Source organism: Paramormyrops kingsleyae, chromosome 5, assembly GCF_048594095.1.
Source record: "Paramormyrops kingsleyae isolate MSU_618 chromosome 5, PKINGS_0.4, whole genome shotgun sequence".
Taxonomy (NCBI): domain Eukaryota; kingdom Metazoa; phylum Chordata; class Actinopteri; order Osteoglossiformes; family Mormyridae; genus Paramormyrops; species Paramormyrops kingsleyae.
The window spans coordinates 25,074,109-25,090,912 of record NC_132801.1 but is presented as its reverse complement, the minus strand read 5'-3'; the positions used below and the strand labels follow the sequence as shown (position 1 = coordinate 25,090,912).

Here is a 16,804-nt window from a genome sequence, read left to right as displayed (position 1 = left end):
TGTCAGTGGTTTTGTGGGACTGAACTTAGCCGATTCACCCATCATTAATTAGTCTTCCTCCAATGTTTGAAGGCATCTGCTCCCAAATGCACATCACTTCTCCATTCTTTTACTTTCTCTCGATTTCTTTCACTAATGCAAAACACCTAAACTGTATCTTGTGTTTGGTAAGACAAGAATATCCAGAATCAATTAATTTGCCCAGCACATTCCTTTGAAGAATAATATATTTATGCAGCACAGCAATTGTCTTATGCTGTATCATTGTACCTCATTAATATCATCTTCCTATAGCACAAGTCATAATGTTAATCAATGCTTCCTATTCAATAGCTGTGTATTATTGTTGTTGTCTTACATAAAAATATATATATATAAATTACTGTTAATTATGTTATTTTCAAACATCATATGGTAGAGACTAGTTATTCAGTAATCAAAATATGATTATGCAACTGTATAAATATGATCTATGGACAAAATCGTATTAAGACATTGCATTAATCTACCACCATATTTAATTAATCGACTGTATTGTCATTCAGCATTGCAACATATATTGCACCATAAAGAGTTTCAAATTCTGGTCATTCTGGGCCCAACAAGGTCTACTACTTAAATTATATTGCTTCGAAACCCCTTTCTCTACACATTGTAGCATAATGGCTGCCCACTTTTTGTTCATATCGCCCATCGTGGTCCCAGCGCCATTTTAAATAAAGACGACAGCAACCATAACATCTGTTAGACAACACGCTTTCCGTGACCGCTTTAATATTAACTCAGCTGAACGTCGTCTGAATTTGTTTCATTCCAAATAGACACTAGTAACAAAGACGCTCCGTGATTTATTTCTGTGTTACGGCAGTTGCGTCCTCGACTGACCCTTTCCATTTGTAAAGGAATTTGATATATGAATTGTGCACTCCTGACGAAAACGCTTTTGTTATGACACTTAAAACTTCGCACGTAAGAACATATTCGCAAGGCATCGCGCAACATAATTATTTTATATAGAACGGGCAACCTGTATTTTATACTATTAATACTGAATCCGGAATTGAACATGGTATTCAAATTACTTCAAAATATGTATTTAGAAATATGGACAGTATTAGTATTTAAAATTAAACTTTAAATGAAAGATTTTAAAACCGATATACTCAAATTCAAAGGTGCGTTTTATGATTTGAAAATAATAACAGCAAATATCATAATGTAACGAATACAAATCCCACTACATTGTGTACATTTTTGAATAACGTTATTGCATTAATATTCTAAGGAATTCATATACACCATTTCATCGATCAGTTTACTTTAACCAATAAGTTGTATAACCATTCTTAAGTAGACCCTTCGGGTTTTTATTACAAATCAATAGCGGTGGCTGAGTTTAAAAATAATTGCAATGAAACGACGGAAAATCTACTGTTCATTTAAATATTTTTGAGAATTAAAACACACACTTAATCTTATAAATTCTTTATTTCACCTATGAAAATAATGTACAATAAATAATTTCCATTTACTATTAAAGAATCTCAATAAATAAACTAATTCTAAAACTTAAGAGGGAGGAAACCCTCCTCGTAAGAATTTCTAAGAATAATCTATCCAGCAATTCCTGAGATTTAGACGATTGAGTTTAGGCTATACTGACCATTTTCCGCACATTGTCTATCATAATCCTAAATTACCTTTAACTTGACGATAAAATTAAATCAATTAAATACCTCATATTTGGACAGGTAGGTCCTGGCTGGAATACAATAAAATGGTACATGTGGATGAACAATCGCTTCGATCATCGAATGCGAGTAAGTTGTTAAAATATTTAAACAGTCTGGCTATTCTTTCCAGAAATACATGTACAAAACAACTCCAAAGAAATAACGTGATATAATTATCAATTCTGGGAAATGACTATCCTCTTTTGCACCTTACATTTACGTTAGAACTGTAGATGCTGCAAATCTATTGTACAGAGAGTGCTCGTGAACAAGTCAAAGTCCTCTTCAGAAAAATCTACCGGGCTGTCGAGTGAGCTCTGCAAGCTAGGCGATAGCGCATCCGAAATTTGAAGACAGGAATCGGAAGAATAGAAATTCAAATCGGAGAGCTGGGCGGCATCACGAGACTCTGAAAATGAATTATCTGGCCCAGATGGAGATCTATCACCCATTGTTGGAAGGCTAACTGCAGTGGGCGTCGGGTAGAGTGGAGATCTTGCGGTTTTGTCGGGGGAAGATGGAGCCTTCCGGCTGGTTGACTCTGTCTTCTCGGGAGTGGGCTGGTTATTGTCATTGCTGTTAGGGTACGAAGAAGGCTCTTTTTCCAAGCTTGCAGACACTGATGCATCTATAAACTGATTTGAGAAGGGGGACGCGGCATCCGCACCCTCCAAAGATTCGAAACCACCGTTTTCGCTTTCTTGGCCGTCCTTGTAATGTGTTGTTTGCCGCTTGTGCTTCATCCTCCGGTTCTGGAACCAAACTTTAACTTGTCTTTCAGTAAGATCCAGTAAAGCGGCAATCTCCACCCTTCGAGGACGGCATAGATATTTGTTGAAGTGAAATTCCTTCTCCAGCTCCAAAAGCTGCGTGTTTGTGTAGGCTGTCCTTAGTCGTCTTGAGTTATTTCCGTTGTCCTGTCCGCTTGCAGACTCTGCAATTGAAGCAATACCAAAGAGAATATAATGCGTAAGAAATAAATACAATAATAAATGTTCACAGTAAATGTCCTTGGGAAAAAATGCTGGAATTGTGGCTGTGCTAATTTACACACATTTCTTTTTTCTTTTATGCGACCAGATTATCATTCCAGCAATGTTTATTGCGTTTTTCAAGGCTTACTGAGTAAGACACTGTGAAATTTAATACCTCTAATATGACCACTTCATGCCTTAGAGTGGTAATAATAATAAATACCTCATAAAGACCGAACCCGCATTTTAGAAGCCTATGTACATTACGCGTTTGCTTGTCAGTTATACGACGTGGCTATGTTTGCCATTTATAGAAATGTCTGGATTCACAGAATAATGTTCACGTTCTTAAACTAGTCGTTTTGTAGAGTACAAGCACATAGGCTACTGTGCGAAAATGACATTAATAAAATACACTTTACTCTAAAACGAAGCCGAATTTAATAGACATCTGCCTTGATGGGTAAACAATTAGACTGTAATCCATTTTCGGCTATGATTTATAACCGGATAATATTTAAAATACTACTGCTTTATAAATTAAAACGCAAACAATTATTATTGCTTACGAATTCAATGCACAGTCTGTGTTAGATTCAGAATAGGAAAAGACGGGAAGCGTGCAACGTTGCCGCGAAATGTCATAAAACACAAAAATCCACAGGCAAACCATGTCTGCAACAAAACTCATGTACTAACCTGTCGGAGATTCCAGCCCCGAGACTACAAAGCCGGAGGAGGCTGAAGGTGGGGAGGAGGCGGCAATGGCTTGTCCCTGTTGCTGGCTCTTTTTCGAGGATTTCTTCTCCTTCATCCATGGAAACTCGGGTGCCAGCGAGCCGTTGCTCGCCGGCGGTGCCTGGCCTTGCGGTGGCGGTGTCCGGAGGAGGAGGCCATTTGAAATTCTTTTTTGGCTTCTCGGTCGTGCCTGGCTGCTAGAGCAAGGATTCAGGCTCGGGATGGTGTGCTCAAAAGGAGGAGGAATTAATGTCGAGTCCTTGATTGATGAAGTTTGAAATGACTCCAGTACAGCGGGAAAAGACGTCAGGCACTCTGCTAGGGAAGGCTGGCTGTTTATGAACCCAATTTCCCTCTCAAATTCAAAATTCATAGCTTCTTCTGATGAAAACACTAGTGAGGTATTCAAATAAACCTATTTTAAAGCTGCAATTGTCCCGATTACGGTTTATTAGTAGGCTTCAATAATTGTGTTTAATAGTGATATTACAGGCGTATGGGGACCTTGGTCTTCTAAACTGGAGACAAGGGCGAAATTACAGCCAATTCCTGGTCACATGGTCAAAACAACCAATGGTAATTCAGGGCCTGGTGGAAAAAGAAAGCATTATTTTCTCAAATTCTCAAAAACACAGAATATTAAATGTGTACCTATGGGGAAGAAAGGAGGTAAACGTCAGTAAAATATTTGGTTTTGTCTGTCTCTAAACGTAATGTGAAAATTTACTGATGCTCAATTAAAAATGGATAGATCTCTCTCTTCTTCTGTAATTCATTACCAAAAATGATCGCAGAAATTACAGACACTGCACAGCAAAAGCTGCTGGTGTTTTTGTCGTCTTAAATTCTTGAAAGATCAACAGCCATTTATCTGAAAACAGTATATAGCATTATAATATTGTAACATTTTGCAAAGAGCCCTTGTGGCAGGGGTTTTTAATTAATTATCTTCAAACGATTATCAGAGGCACATGACGTTGTCTTCTAGTTTGCAGTATATTGATGTTGGTTAAATGTGTCCGATTGTATAATTCATTAGGTTGCTCAAATAAATAGTACAGTTATTCGGAAAATTATTTTAATTGAAAACAATTTATTTACATTCGGTACGAATAGTGGTCTATGCACTGATCTAATTTCGAATGTTTGCCACCCAGAAATAAGCAGGTATCTTTATTTAGATCAACTATTGGAAAGGAAAACAGTGAATTTTATGTAAATACGGAATATGAGAGTAGCTGTTAGAAATTTTCAGAAGTAGTTAGAGAGATATTTTTAGAAACGAAATGGTATAATGGCAGTGATCAATCTTTTCCTCGGCAAAGCGCTTGACAGCTAACGCGGCAACCACCCTCAAGAATTTATCTCTGTACCTCCTGTTCAAAACAAAGAAAACCCTCTCTCCTGCCTCACGGAGCGAGATCTTTGTTTCTGCAAAGTAAATGTTACCCAAGAGGTGTAACAACGCATATTTATACATCACGAGGTATGTATGTGGCGTATTTGTAGGAAACTGGAATTGGCTGATCCGTGTATTTAATCGCCTTTAGAAACTGTGCAATTGCGCAATTTCTCGTAAAGGAGATCAGAAAATGTGTGTGGGTGTTAGAAGCATTCAAAAGGAGCACAAAGCAAGTGCCGGCTACATTCAAGGGAACCGTGAAACAAGATGAAGCAAACGAATATGATTCTGGGAGTCTTCTCCTGACATGTTTGGCAATTATTATTATTATTATTATTATTATTATTAGTAGTAGTAGTAGTAGTAGTAGTAGTAGTAGTAGTAGCAGTAGTAGAAGTAGTAGTAGTGGGAGCTGTAGCAGTAGTGTGTTAAAATCAGCATAACTTGGAAATTAGTTTTGTCTGTCCAGTTGCACTGATGTTTAGGTGTATAACGGTATAAAAGATCTTGATTTTACATAATGATATAAACGTACTTGTATAAGTGAGCTGAACACTTAAATGAAACGACTTCGACAGAATATGTGGCAAAATATACAGATCCGTTGTCATTGTTATAATTTGTTAATTTGGCTTTAATTGTGCCACCACTCCAAATCATCATTTTTGGCGGTTCCCTTATTATTGTTTTCCTAGAGATACACGTTGGCACAACTGTAAAGGACATAAAAGCAACACTTAAAGGGTTCATCTTAAAACCAAGGAAATATACTACTGTGTATCTACAATATGAGATGCAACGTGCATAAACCATTAGTATAAAATGTCCAATGAACACAGAGATGCAAATACCCAGTTTGATTTTAACTAAAACAGCCAAAATGTTCTATTGATGCATTAATTATATATAATGTAACCACCATTAGCATACTTCGTTGTATAGCTGTTTTTCATTTATAATACAAACTTAGTTTAGAACATAACCACCCTTGAATTAATAAAATATAGGAATTCCCAGAATTGAACTTTAAGATTCATAAACGGGGAGGTCTGAATGTATATTCTTTGTATATATTCCAGATAAACCCGTGAGCCTACAATGGCATGATACCACGTGACCTGCAGACGACAGCGAAGAGGCACTCGATGCTTACTGGGACTGGCCTCACTGAAAGCACTAGCAAGAGGATTTAAAGAGCGCATGCTCCGATGGAAGACTTAGATTGAGAAACAACGAGTATATGCCCTTTATAGTACTTTGTGCGTAATTCAGTGGGTCTCCGTGTACAAAGAGGACAGTGGTGTTGTGGAAAATGATTACGTATTCTCACTTGTGGCGCTTAAAAGACCAACGGAACTGCATAACAGAAATTTTTATTTAAGAATTGTTCCACAGACAACTCTTAGCAAGGAAATAAATGTATCTACCAAGAACAAAGGCTCTCAAACAGAGTTTTAGCTAATTCTCGACTATGCAGTAACAGTCAGTCTGATCCCGTCCTCATGCCTCCAGCAAACCCCAATACATTATTTTTTATGTACAAGAATAACATAAACTACTAATTTCTAAAATACAATAACTAAAATAAATGTGCTTACAATGACAATAACACATCTTTTATAACAGGTAAATACTAAAAAAGTACATTTTCTTGTTATAAATACATAATATTGAGGGGATAAATAATAAAAAAGAAATATTGGCTATAACAAATAAATATATATTTATGAATGCTCACTCTAACACATAAGAAGACACCCACGATTGAGCTGCTTGGGCTCTTCCATTTCAAAATATTTTTATCTACCCTTTAAAATGTAAACTCTAAGTGCAACAATGATGCCCAGACAAGAAAGCTTCAGTGAACGTTTGGAAGCCGTCACAAGCTTAATATCTCGGTCATACATTTTGTTCAAATATACCCTGTTTTCACGTTAGGTCAAGAAAGGAAAGGAGATGGCCTTTTATAAGTGAACTTTAGAGAAGAATGGCCTAATGTATGAAAACTTGAGAGAATATGCTTCAGATAAAGGGAGAAATGAAGGTAGTACATATTTGGAGTCTAACGCAAATACTGTGCTTAAGACAAGGCAAATATTTCCAGAATTTATCGACATTTTCTGGATGCTAACATTTACAGATAGCAACCCCACAGTATGAACAAGAAGTGATGGGCATTCAGTAATGTTAGAGAACACATGACCTTTCCCCCCTTGTATTGGCACAGAAGAGTTAATGCGTTTACTGTAGGTTGGTCAGTTAAGGTGATAGGTTTAGGTAAAGAGGTAATATGAAAGGGAAAGTAAACTAAAACAATCCAGTGGTTTTCTGCAATAAGCAGAATAGCTTTGTGTGTGTGTGTGTGTGTGTGTGCGTGTGTGTGTGTGTGTATATATATATGCATATATGTATATAAACATATATACACATATATACATACATATATGTGTATATATATATATATAAAACATTTTTAAATCAAATTTAAAAAACTCTAGACTATTACACATTTTCATACGTGCTTGTAAGTTGTGCAGAGTAATAAACCAGATTCATTTATCAAAATGGCCCAATGCAAGTAAGTTATGTCAAAAGAAAAAGAAAAAAAAACTGTGGGATACTTCACCACTTTCGACTTTTGTCATAATTCTAAGAGGGGCCTTAATAGGTGTTGGCAGCAAAAATTTTAAATGCAATTAAATTTACGATTAATATCATTTAGAACAAAAACATGGCAACATCAACAGGGACATATTTAGACACTATACGAAACCACTGGATCATTTGATAAATCCCGTTGCAGCGCCCCATGTATTAATATAATTTCTTTTCCAAACCTGCTACAGATGCGTTAGCTTGGGAGCCTCCTGGATTCTACCCTGAGAAGGATGGTGCGCTGAAAGGTCTGTGTATGTTGGGTGGGAGTCACATGGTCCATGATGCTGGTTACTTGGCATCTGTGCTGCACCATTGTAGTCAATATTATTAGACTGGTGATGTGGCAGGTGATTGAGACCATATAGAGATGGCCCTGATGTGGGAATTGAATCCATATAGTTTCCTCCAACATACACAGGGCTACCCTGAATATTCGGAGTCCCATAATTACCACCGTTACCCTGTAGACCATGAGGGTCATATTCTGGTGCTGTATTGCCATACTTCTGTTGAGAAGGACATGGTTTCATAGGGGTTTGGTAGGCTGTTGACATGGCATAAGAATTCTGATGAGGCTTATTGAATGATGGTGGAGAGGTGTCCTCAAAGGTACCACTCATTGAATGCATGGGGTTCATAAAACCAGCAGATGATTGCATGGGGAGGGGGGGGCTTCCAGTCGGAGACGCACCACCAGAGGAGGAGCCCATTCCCTTCAATTTTTGATCCTTTTTGTACTTCATTCTTCGGTTTTGGAACCATATTTTTATCTGTCGCTCACTGAGATTGAGTAAGTTGGCCATCTCCACGCGCCGCGGCCGGCACAGGTACCGATTGAAGTGGAACTCCTTCTCCAGCTCCACCAGCTGCGCGCTCGTGTAGGCTGTGCGCGCTCTTTTGGAAGCCGCCGAACCCGGAGGGCTTTTCTCACCACTGCAGCTCTCCACTGGGTGGAAATGAAATGAAACATAATTACTAACTTCAAAAATTGAATGCACCATTTACTAATAAACCATGGAAACTTAACCCCTTTATATTAGTCCTTTCTGTTTCCTAACTGGCATTTATTAAGAGCACTGAGCTCAACACTGACCTGGTATATTTAAATTGCATCAGCCGCCGTAGTACTGAGAATAGACACACTTAGGATCAGCAGCTTAATTAGTTTTAATAGGTAAAGCCTATTAAAACTGTCCGAACATTTTTAAATCATAATGCGACAGTTACGTTTAAGAATTTTACCGGCTTTGACACATTTCAGCGAAAACTACAAAATGTTAAAACAGATAACAGCAGCTCTTTAGTAGAACGTACTAGTTCTGACGATTTACAAATATTGACCCAGCACTACAACCAAAATGTAACGGCTATTTAAAAAAAAAAAATTCGGTGAATTTATATCTTTAATGACTTCATCTAATTGTTCCTTACGCCTTTTCGGGAGCAAGGCATTCTGTGCAATGTGCAAAATCTCCTTGCATTGTTCTGTGTCTAAAATAAGTATGGTCAATATCAGTGTTTCTGTTTGAAAATGACATTCTGTGGTGTACACCTATAAACACAGCACATGAACGAAGCAGTCGGAGACACACCGTTGGCTGTACTTGCGCATGGGGAGCTGTTTTTCTGTTTAGAGTTCTGCCTTGACTCTTTCATCCAAGGAAAGATCTGTTTGGCGAGGGTGGCGTTGGGAGGGAGCGTGGGGGACTTGGTGGGGGCTGCTTTTGCGTTGCTGCTGCTGCTGCTAGCCGGCTGTTGCGTTGTACTGCTGTTGGTACTGTTGGATGGATTCTGGGGAGGGGAGACTGGGGGTGCTTGATGATGTTCAGGTGGTAGACTGTGGCGCATGCAGCTCCCATTGATTTCTTTCGTCTTCGTGTGCTGCTGTGGGGTGCTGTTGCCAAGGGACTGGAGGGAACAGGCGGATCTCTGGTAGTCGCTCTCCAAGTGCCCTGAGGACTGGTATACTGGTTGCGCGGCATCATAACCAAACCCGTTGGCTTGGTACGAGTAGCCTCCGAAAAGTGTAGAGTTGTCGTAATAAGACGTTTTCTGCATTTCCGAAAATATTTTCACCAGCTACCAAGGTCTTGACGACCTTCTGGAAGAACATTGGCACCAGAGGTCACGTGACAGTCTCTTTCCAATTGCCTCTTGGAAGCTGACCTGAAGGGTTATAAGAATCAAATAAGAGAAGCTCAGGCATAAATCCATCTTCACCACTGAAAAGCGTCATGACATGAATAGCGAGTCTCCAAATGCGGCTTACATTGTTAGATGGAGCTAGATTTATTTTCTGCTCCTTCCCCAAAACCGCTTACAAAATTGAAGAGCAAAGTGTACTAACCATCACGAACAAATAAACGTGATTTATCTGAAAGTGCAATTTCCACATATTTAATTTGTATAATTTGATTTGATTATTTCGTTACCTATTTACATGCATTCTGGTTTTACTTTCTTTTTTCATTCGTATATTTTTTTCATATAAAGTATAAATTATTGCGCTGTAATTTTAGTATGAGAATACGTTGTTTCCCAGAATTAAATCGCATTACATGTAATGGCAAAATTAAGTAATTTTGGTATTGTACCATATATTGATTCAAGTTTTGTTCATTTTATGTAATATTTTCTAAACAAAAAAATCATTAACTCGAGAAATAATCATCATTGGTGTGTAATGTCCTTATAAAATAGTATAAAATACTAATAGATTTTATAATAGTAATTCATGCAAATGCTACACACAATGACACAGCATTAAGAACGATATATATAAACATATAAAATGTTACTTGCCAAAATGTTATGGTAGTTAATCGTTTTACTGTGAGTGAATCTTTGTGTTTATTCGACTGTTTAGTCACAAAAATAATTTTCGGTTATATTAAACACCAGGAAACTGCAGTTGTGCCTCTTCTCATTTATATTTAAGGATTTTTAATCGCCAGTGAAAATTGAATACTGGGAGACGTATCATCCATGGATTCTGACGCACGAGGGTCATTTGGCCAAAACAGAAAGCACTGAAAAACTAGGTGTGGTTCCGATAGCTTACTGATCAGGTGTGATGCGTCTTCCCTGCACCTACATTTCATTTTGGACCACAGAGAGGTCACATTTCATGGTTTTATTTGAAACTCTCTGCCTTTGAAAGTTAAATCTCAAGATTTATAATGACATTCACTTTGTCTGACAATACAATCGATTTGTACAGAAAATGTAAAGTTATGGTTGTATTTAACAAAATCTTTCTTCTTTAAGTTACCATAATGTCTCAAAAATCTAAATGTTCTGGCAAACTTCACGGTCTACATTAAATCATTATTAATTAAACAGACAAAACACAACTGCATTGATTTCATTTAATGTTTTTGGAAATAATGCCATTTAACATAAAATCCATATTACATTTATTCGAGTTTCGCTTAGGTTCTGTTTAAAATATCAGATAGGTAATCAAGACAGCATACAAATAAATTATAAAGCAAATTTGTTTTCAATAAATCAACAAAATGTCAACATGGCTACGTAAATTCCAAAATAAGCTGTTCAAAACAAGAAAACTCCAAATTAAATAAATTTCAGAACAAAAGAAACTCTTAAACAGCATTGTGTCCGACTGGCGTGATGTAGCTAAGATTAATTTTACAGTGCACATGACATTGAAACATAATGTACGTCATAGTTGATTTTTGTTAATAAAATAAAAAAGTAGAGCAAAAAATCATTGTATCAATGTAAATGAAATAAAGCGAGTCATATCTCTGCTTGTCGGGGAACCTAGAGCTTTTGTATATCAACTCCCATCACGTCACAAATGTCGGTCATTTATCTTTCCTGTAGACGGCTGGAATCCTAATTATTTACTCCAAGGATTTGTAGAAAAATCACAGCAGGAATAATAAATGTTAAATTATATCGTGTTGCAATTAACCTGAAAACAGACCCCTTCGGCCTGCTTGTTACCGTAACGCTATCAAAGTTTCCAGTACATTTCTTTAACACAATTACGACGTGAAACACAATCCGTATACCGTACAACTACACCGTCAGCAGCGATGAAGACATGAAAACGGAATTTAGCTATGGCATTGTCAAAACTACACACACGCACACTCATACGTGTGTGTGTGGAATTAACATACTGTTTTCAAAGGTTTCAATACGATGCGAAATCATAGCAATCCTATTCGTATTTCTGACCCAAAATCATGAGGTCTTCAGCAAATCGAACGTCATAAAGCCCAGAGTCATCTGTAAATTATTTAAATTCAAATTTAACCACATTCCAGAATGATACACAAACAGGCACAAACTGAAAGAAGATCGTAGTTGTAAAATGATCTAATTTATAATGAAACCTATGTCCGGGACCTCAGCACACGGTTAGCGATTTAAAAAATCTGCTAAAAACATTTGTCCTCGTTCTTTGCAGCTAAAAGCTAGGATTCAAATAAGTTCGTTTTATAGAGATGAGAAGAAAAAGAAAAGGAGTAGCTGTGAGGAAGGAAGCTTAAAGCATTGTGAACTCTTCTTGAACCGCGATTGGAGTCATATGGTCATAAATCACTGGGACATACACTCCGCCATTCACAAACTGATAGCCTATTTCAGTCCAGCTTACCTTAGCCTCTGACGAGGAAAGCACGGGTAGGCATAATATATTTTCACATCCAGCTTCACAGCAATCAATAAGCAGGAGTTATGTTCTTTGAAATCGTGACGAATATTAAAAAAAATGTATCTGTGTAGCGGCTGCCCACTCCCAAACTCGCAGTTATTCTCGTACAGATTACCTCCGTTAGGAAAGGCGAGACGGTTTAGCATCAAAGATCTGAGGAAAGCTCGGGGCTGCAAATGGACAGGCTGTGAGATCCTGGCTGCCCCGTCGACTGGTACGCCCTGCTCGCTGATAACAATGGCCTCAGATTTCCCCCCTTCTTTCACAGCACAAAGCTTAACAACATAATCCAAATAGAGTCTCGTTTCGTAGTGAAAATTTCCTCTTACAGATAATTTTATGGAGATGGCTAACGGTCGTATTGTCAACACAAGGCCTTTGTGCAATTTTAAAATACCGGGGCTGTATGGAGTACCGGGCAGGAGTGTTAATCCCCATCAAACACAGCGTCACTAGTGAAAAATTATGCTAATTGCAGACGTGGTGGACAGAGGCCTCCGATGGCAAGCCAGTGATTTTTGATTCACGTGTTTCACAGTTCAGTGTCAATCTATGCTAATGTTATTTAGTATGGAGGCAAAGCTTCAGGTTTCCCCTCTCAAGTGCATATCACGTTACTTGCTCTGGCCCGCTATTGACTAGCGGTAGAAACATTGTACTATCTGTGTTGTTTATGTTTCAAGACCCCCCCCCCCACACACACACACAGGGCTCCTATCATAATTAATGCGTGGCATAGCATGAAAAAAAAAGTTTTGGTGAACAGACAACAGGCGGACCACAGAGGCGAGGGAGGGGTGTATAAACAAGAGACAGAAGTATTCTGTGATATTTAACAGATATGGATATGTGAACCACAAAGACGTTTATAAAACGGTATAAAAAAAACTTCGAAAAATTGGTTTTTACCTGTAGGGCAAAGACAGTAAATCTTCATTTCAAAGACAGAAAAGGAAATGAAGGAGCGAAAGCTGAAACGAATGGAAATGCGGGGAATAGCATGAAGGTGTTTCTCGTCCTCCCATTAACTTTGCTTATCTCTCTCACCCGTCTTTCTCCATTTTGTTATTCAGGACACTACCCCTGTCGTTCATAGCCGCACAAGATTTATGACTTCGACCACACGTAGCAGCTGTAAACTGCAACTTTAAAAAGATGCATTTCGTGTAGGTACTCCAATAGAAAGGCTCTTACCCGACGTAGGAGGAGAACAGGGGAGAAAAATGTAGGTGTTTGCAACTTTTTTCTTTAGTATTGTTAGTGACTTTGCAGCTAAAACTAAAGATCGGAAAAGGAAAGGAAAACCTACTACTGACAACATCAAAATTGTGTTTTGCTTTTCAGAGTCAAAGAAACTGGACTACTCGGCATGAACTGCGAAAAATCTGCCTACTAATTTTACGGAAACAGTCGTTAGCCCACATTCTGGATTACTATCTTACTACCGTTTCTTGATGATAGACTGAGTATTTCAATCCATTATTCAAATAATAAAAGCTTCATTCGAAATGTTTTGGAACCGGATATTTCAAGATATTCATTTTTAAAGCTGAAAAAGCGTTAACAGATTTAAGGATGGGTCATCGCAATCCATTGTGGGGATGTAAGATCTATATAAAAGTGCAGCATGTTCGTTTTGATGTAGTTTAACGTGAAATTTTGAAGTTTTTTTTTCGTATCGTTAAAAAAGTGGAATTATAGTTACGTTTAAATAGCATAATGCTGGTAGACGTTTTAATTGCCGGTGAGTGCTTGCGTTACACTTAAGTTCAGATTTATGAGGAATTGATACTTATAATGGTCTGTGCTCCAGGTATAATCTATGTATTGCATAAGTAATGTATGTAATATAGCAGTTCTGTAATATTTAGATAGACGATAATCTATTGACATTGATAAAATGTCAAATCTACTACTTATTCAATATGTTATGAAATTTTATGGGAATGGATGCTGCAAAGATAGAATTCTTAGTCAAGGAAATAAAATGATTAGGTGCCATTTAAGGTAGGGCTGGTATTTACTTTTAGATGACTGCATACAATTATATAAAACAATTCGTTGAGCCATTCCTGTTAGGAAATCTGTCATATAAACAACTATACGAAATGATGCAAATACTCCTGTGCATAAACAATGGGCATATGTGTATTAGACACTTAAAAGCCAACTAAAAATAAAATTTAAGTTTGTATGCAGCTGTATTTTAAAGGAATTTACGTAAAATCACTCACCGCTTATGCGTCCTTTATCACGACAAGAGATTATACAATCAGAAAGCTTCTTGATAAGTTGTATCGTCTAGGGAGAAAAAGGCCAAAACATTAAATTGAATGAGAAAACAGAAAAATCTAATAAATGCAAGAAAACCTACCATGTCAATCGAAGTACATATTTATTAATGTTTTTCACTCATCAGAAATTACAGGTAAATTGCTATTTGATTCATTTGAATGAATATATTTCCCAATATATATCTTTCCTTCAAAACGTGTCTTATAATTTACGTGTATGGCCTTTTTATTTCACGTGGGCCATATGCACTCGTACTACGTTAAAAAGTATTTAACGTTACATTGTAATTCATTCGTAATAAGAAAATTCATATATATGCATTTAGTTATTCAAAGACACAGAGAAACATTATAAGGTAACTAAAATATAACGAACTCATATTTCTCGCTAAATATGTGCTACATGATTAATAACGAATAGTTATATACTGAGTATTTAGCATCCATTTGTGTTTTAAAGGCAGAGGATTGTGATTTATTCATGCAAAATACAGAAAATCAGACCCATTATCATGGAGGGGCGTATATCCATAGTCTATATCCACTGTAGTTATAGCTGTAATAATCTATAGATTAAAATACTAAATAAATTGTAATAGTCTCCTTCATATCGTAGTTTGTGATGTAGTGTTTACAATAATAGCATTAATAGAATTATTAGTAACAAATAGACTATAATTATTATTATAGATTTGCATTTTGGATGGAAGAAAGACAACAATCACTAGTTAGAAAATGAGTAGTGTTTTGCTAAAAAAAATTATATAGTACATATTGAAAGTGGTTTCAGAATGATGTTAAACGAAATGTTTCTCTGCATACTATTCATTTCTGTCTATATTATACTTTCATGTATACAATTGAAAACACAAAAGCACACCCATAAACAGACATGCATAGACTTTTCAAATAAATAGACTACATGCAAAAAATCGAAGATTTAAATGTTAAGATGCGGTAGGACGAAATGTCTACCATACTTTGCATACAGGCCTCTTATTAAAGTAAAATAAAACGTCCGGCGCACTTGTGCGCTCAAGTCCTGACAGATACCCAAACACATAAATCAAACAGAGGATTCCCTGACCTCCTCAGCTGTGCGGCCTATAGTGCTATAAAGTTATTTATTGCCTCCACACACTCACAACCCGATTTGGCTTGCCTAGATCCAGCGCGACTATGCTTTACTGCAGGCATAATTCGTTATGAAGTCCGCTCAGCTGATTTTCCGCGCCGATACCACGCAAATGAGTTGAAGCTGCGCTCAGAGAAATAAGTAACTTATAAAATACAGCCTACAACCGCCCAAAGCTGACATTAGGTAGAACAAAAGGAAGGGAAACCTTGTAAAGAATAAGTGATCAGTCAGGTTTTTTTTCTTCAAAAAAGGGCATGGAGCGATTTTAGACCTTCTTAGTCAATGGTTACCATCAAACCTAGCACATAAATTAAACGTCGTCTGTAAATGTTACCAGATGAATGAAGGTTCGATTATTTATGCAATATATAATGATAAAATTCATTGCGTAATCATTCTTACACAAACACATACGCTACTTATACTACACAATCTATGGACATTTTTTTGTTTTAAACTTCCTTTTAATACAACAATGCACAAATATCCGAGAAGATTTGTTATAAAACGACAGCTCAAACTTTATTATAAAGTTCTGTTATTATTACCCCATGCGCATATTTGTTCCAATGTCTGTAGCTACACACAACCTAAAAGCATAATATACCCCCATCTGTGAAACATGCAACGCGAAAGAGGTCTATGTTATTAAACTGTGAAATAAACAGGGGAGGTATGCGGAATGACGGTCTTCATTTGACAGATTTTCGGTTTTTCGAGTGACCATTGCGTTGGATAATAGTAACTCACCAGATTAATGGTCAATCAAATGAAGCACTTTTGAATTGCCTCCACACATATTATAAGTGTTTGAATAAATCCCAGCCTGTTTTCTTAAGCTTTTAAAGAACCCGCATTATGTCTTCTTTTAAAATCAGCGGTTTGCGAAACCCCGATCTCATCCCATTTGGTATGTTATTATGAAGCAGTTGTTAATAGCTCAGTTAGTGACTGGGTGAAACACCGCCGCGAGACGACAAGGCCCTTTCCATCCAAATGCCAAAATAATGCATTGAGTTATGCACTCACGTGACTTCATACGTCAACTCTGGCTCATTTTAAAGGCAGTTCTGAAATGAAGCGCTTTACATGCAGTTGCACCGCAAAATAACGCTTAGAGGCCCATATATATATATATATATATATATATACACACACACACACCAACTGGAACATATAT

General features: G+C 37.1%; 2 protein-coding genes and 1 long non-coding RNA gene across 22 annotated transcripts in view; 1 reads left to right on the top strand and 2 right to left on the bottom strand.

The window, feature by feature from the left end:
• The window catches only part of hoxb3a (homeobox B3a), an 87,515-nt gene that overhangs the window by 34,363 nt on the left and 36,348 nt on the right, over positions 1-16,804 (bottom strand). For 13 of the 20 annotated variants that reach the window (XM_023814330.2, XM_023814327.2, XM_023814329.2 and 10 more), the window contains 3 exons: positions 14,427-14,493; positions 9,098-9,671; positions 6,205-8,451 (listed from right to left, as the gene is read on the bottom strand). In XM_023814330.2, the coding sequence (XP_023670098.1) occupies positions 7,688-8,451; positions 9,098-9,563 (1,230 nt within the window). In that variant the 5' untranslated portion in view covers positions 9,564-9,671; positions 14,427-14,493 and the 3' untranslated portion in view covers positions 6,205-7,687. Of the gene's footprint in view, positions 1-3,902; positions 4,034-6,204; positions 8,452-9,097; positions 9,672-12,135; positions 12,973-14,426; positions 14,494-15,573; positions 16,347-16,374; positions 16,684-16,804 lie in introns of those variants that run through there. The other 7 variants (XM_023814344.2, XM_023814345.2, XM_072712459.1 and 4 more) reach the window with 6 other exon arrangements.
• Positions 1,470-3,818, bottom strand: hoxb2a (homeobox B2a). The gene is made up of 2 exons (XM_023814347.2): positions 3,407-3,818; positions 1,470-2,667 (listed from the first exon to the last, which is right to left on the bottom strand). Exons 1-2 carry the CDS (start codon positions 3,816-3,818, stop codon positions 1,955-1,957), a joined length of 1,125 nt encoding a protein of 374 aa, XP_023670115.1. The 3' UTR covers positions 1,470-1,954.
• On the top strand, positions 12,963-14,515 carry LOC140590895 (uncharacterized). The gene is made up of 3 exons (XR_011991792.1): positions 12,963-13,068; positions 13,266-13,417; positions 13,537-14,515. It is a non-coding gene; the product is annotated as an uncharacterized lncRNA (long non-coding RNA).

What these genes read in the sequence shown, in the direction of transcription:
- hoxb2a (XM_023814347.2), bottom strand. Translation starts at nt 3,818, where the DNA reads ATGAATTTTGAATTTGAGAGGGAAATTGGGTTCATAAACAGCCAGCCT. An exon ending in GGGGCTGGAATCTCCGACAG is followed by an intron (nt 2,668 to 3,406) that starts GTTAGTACATGA and finishes CTTCAATTGCAG; the next exon opens with AGTCTGCAAGCGGACAGGAC.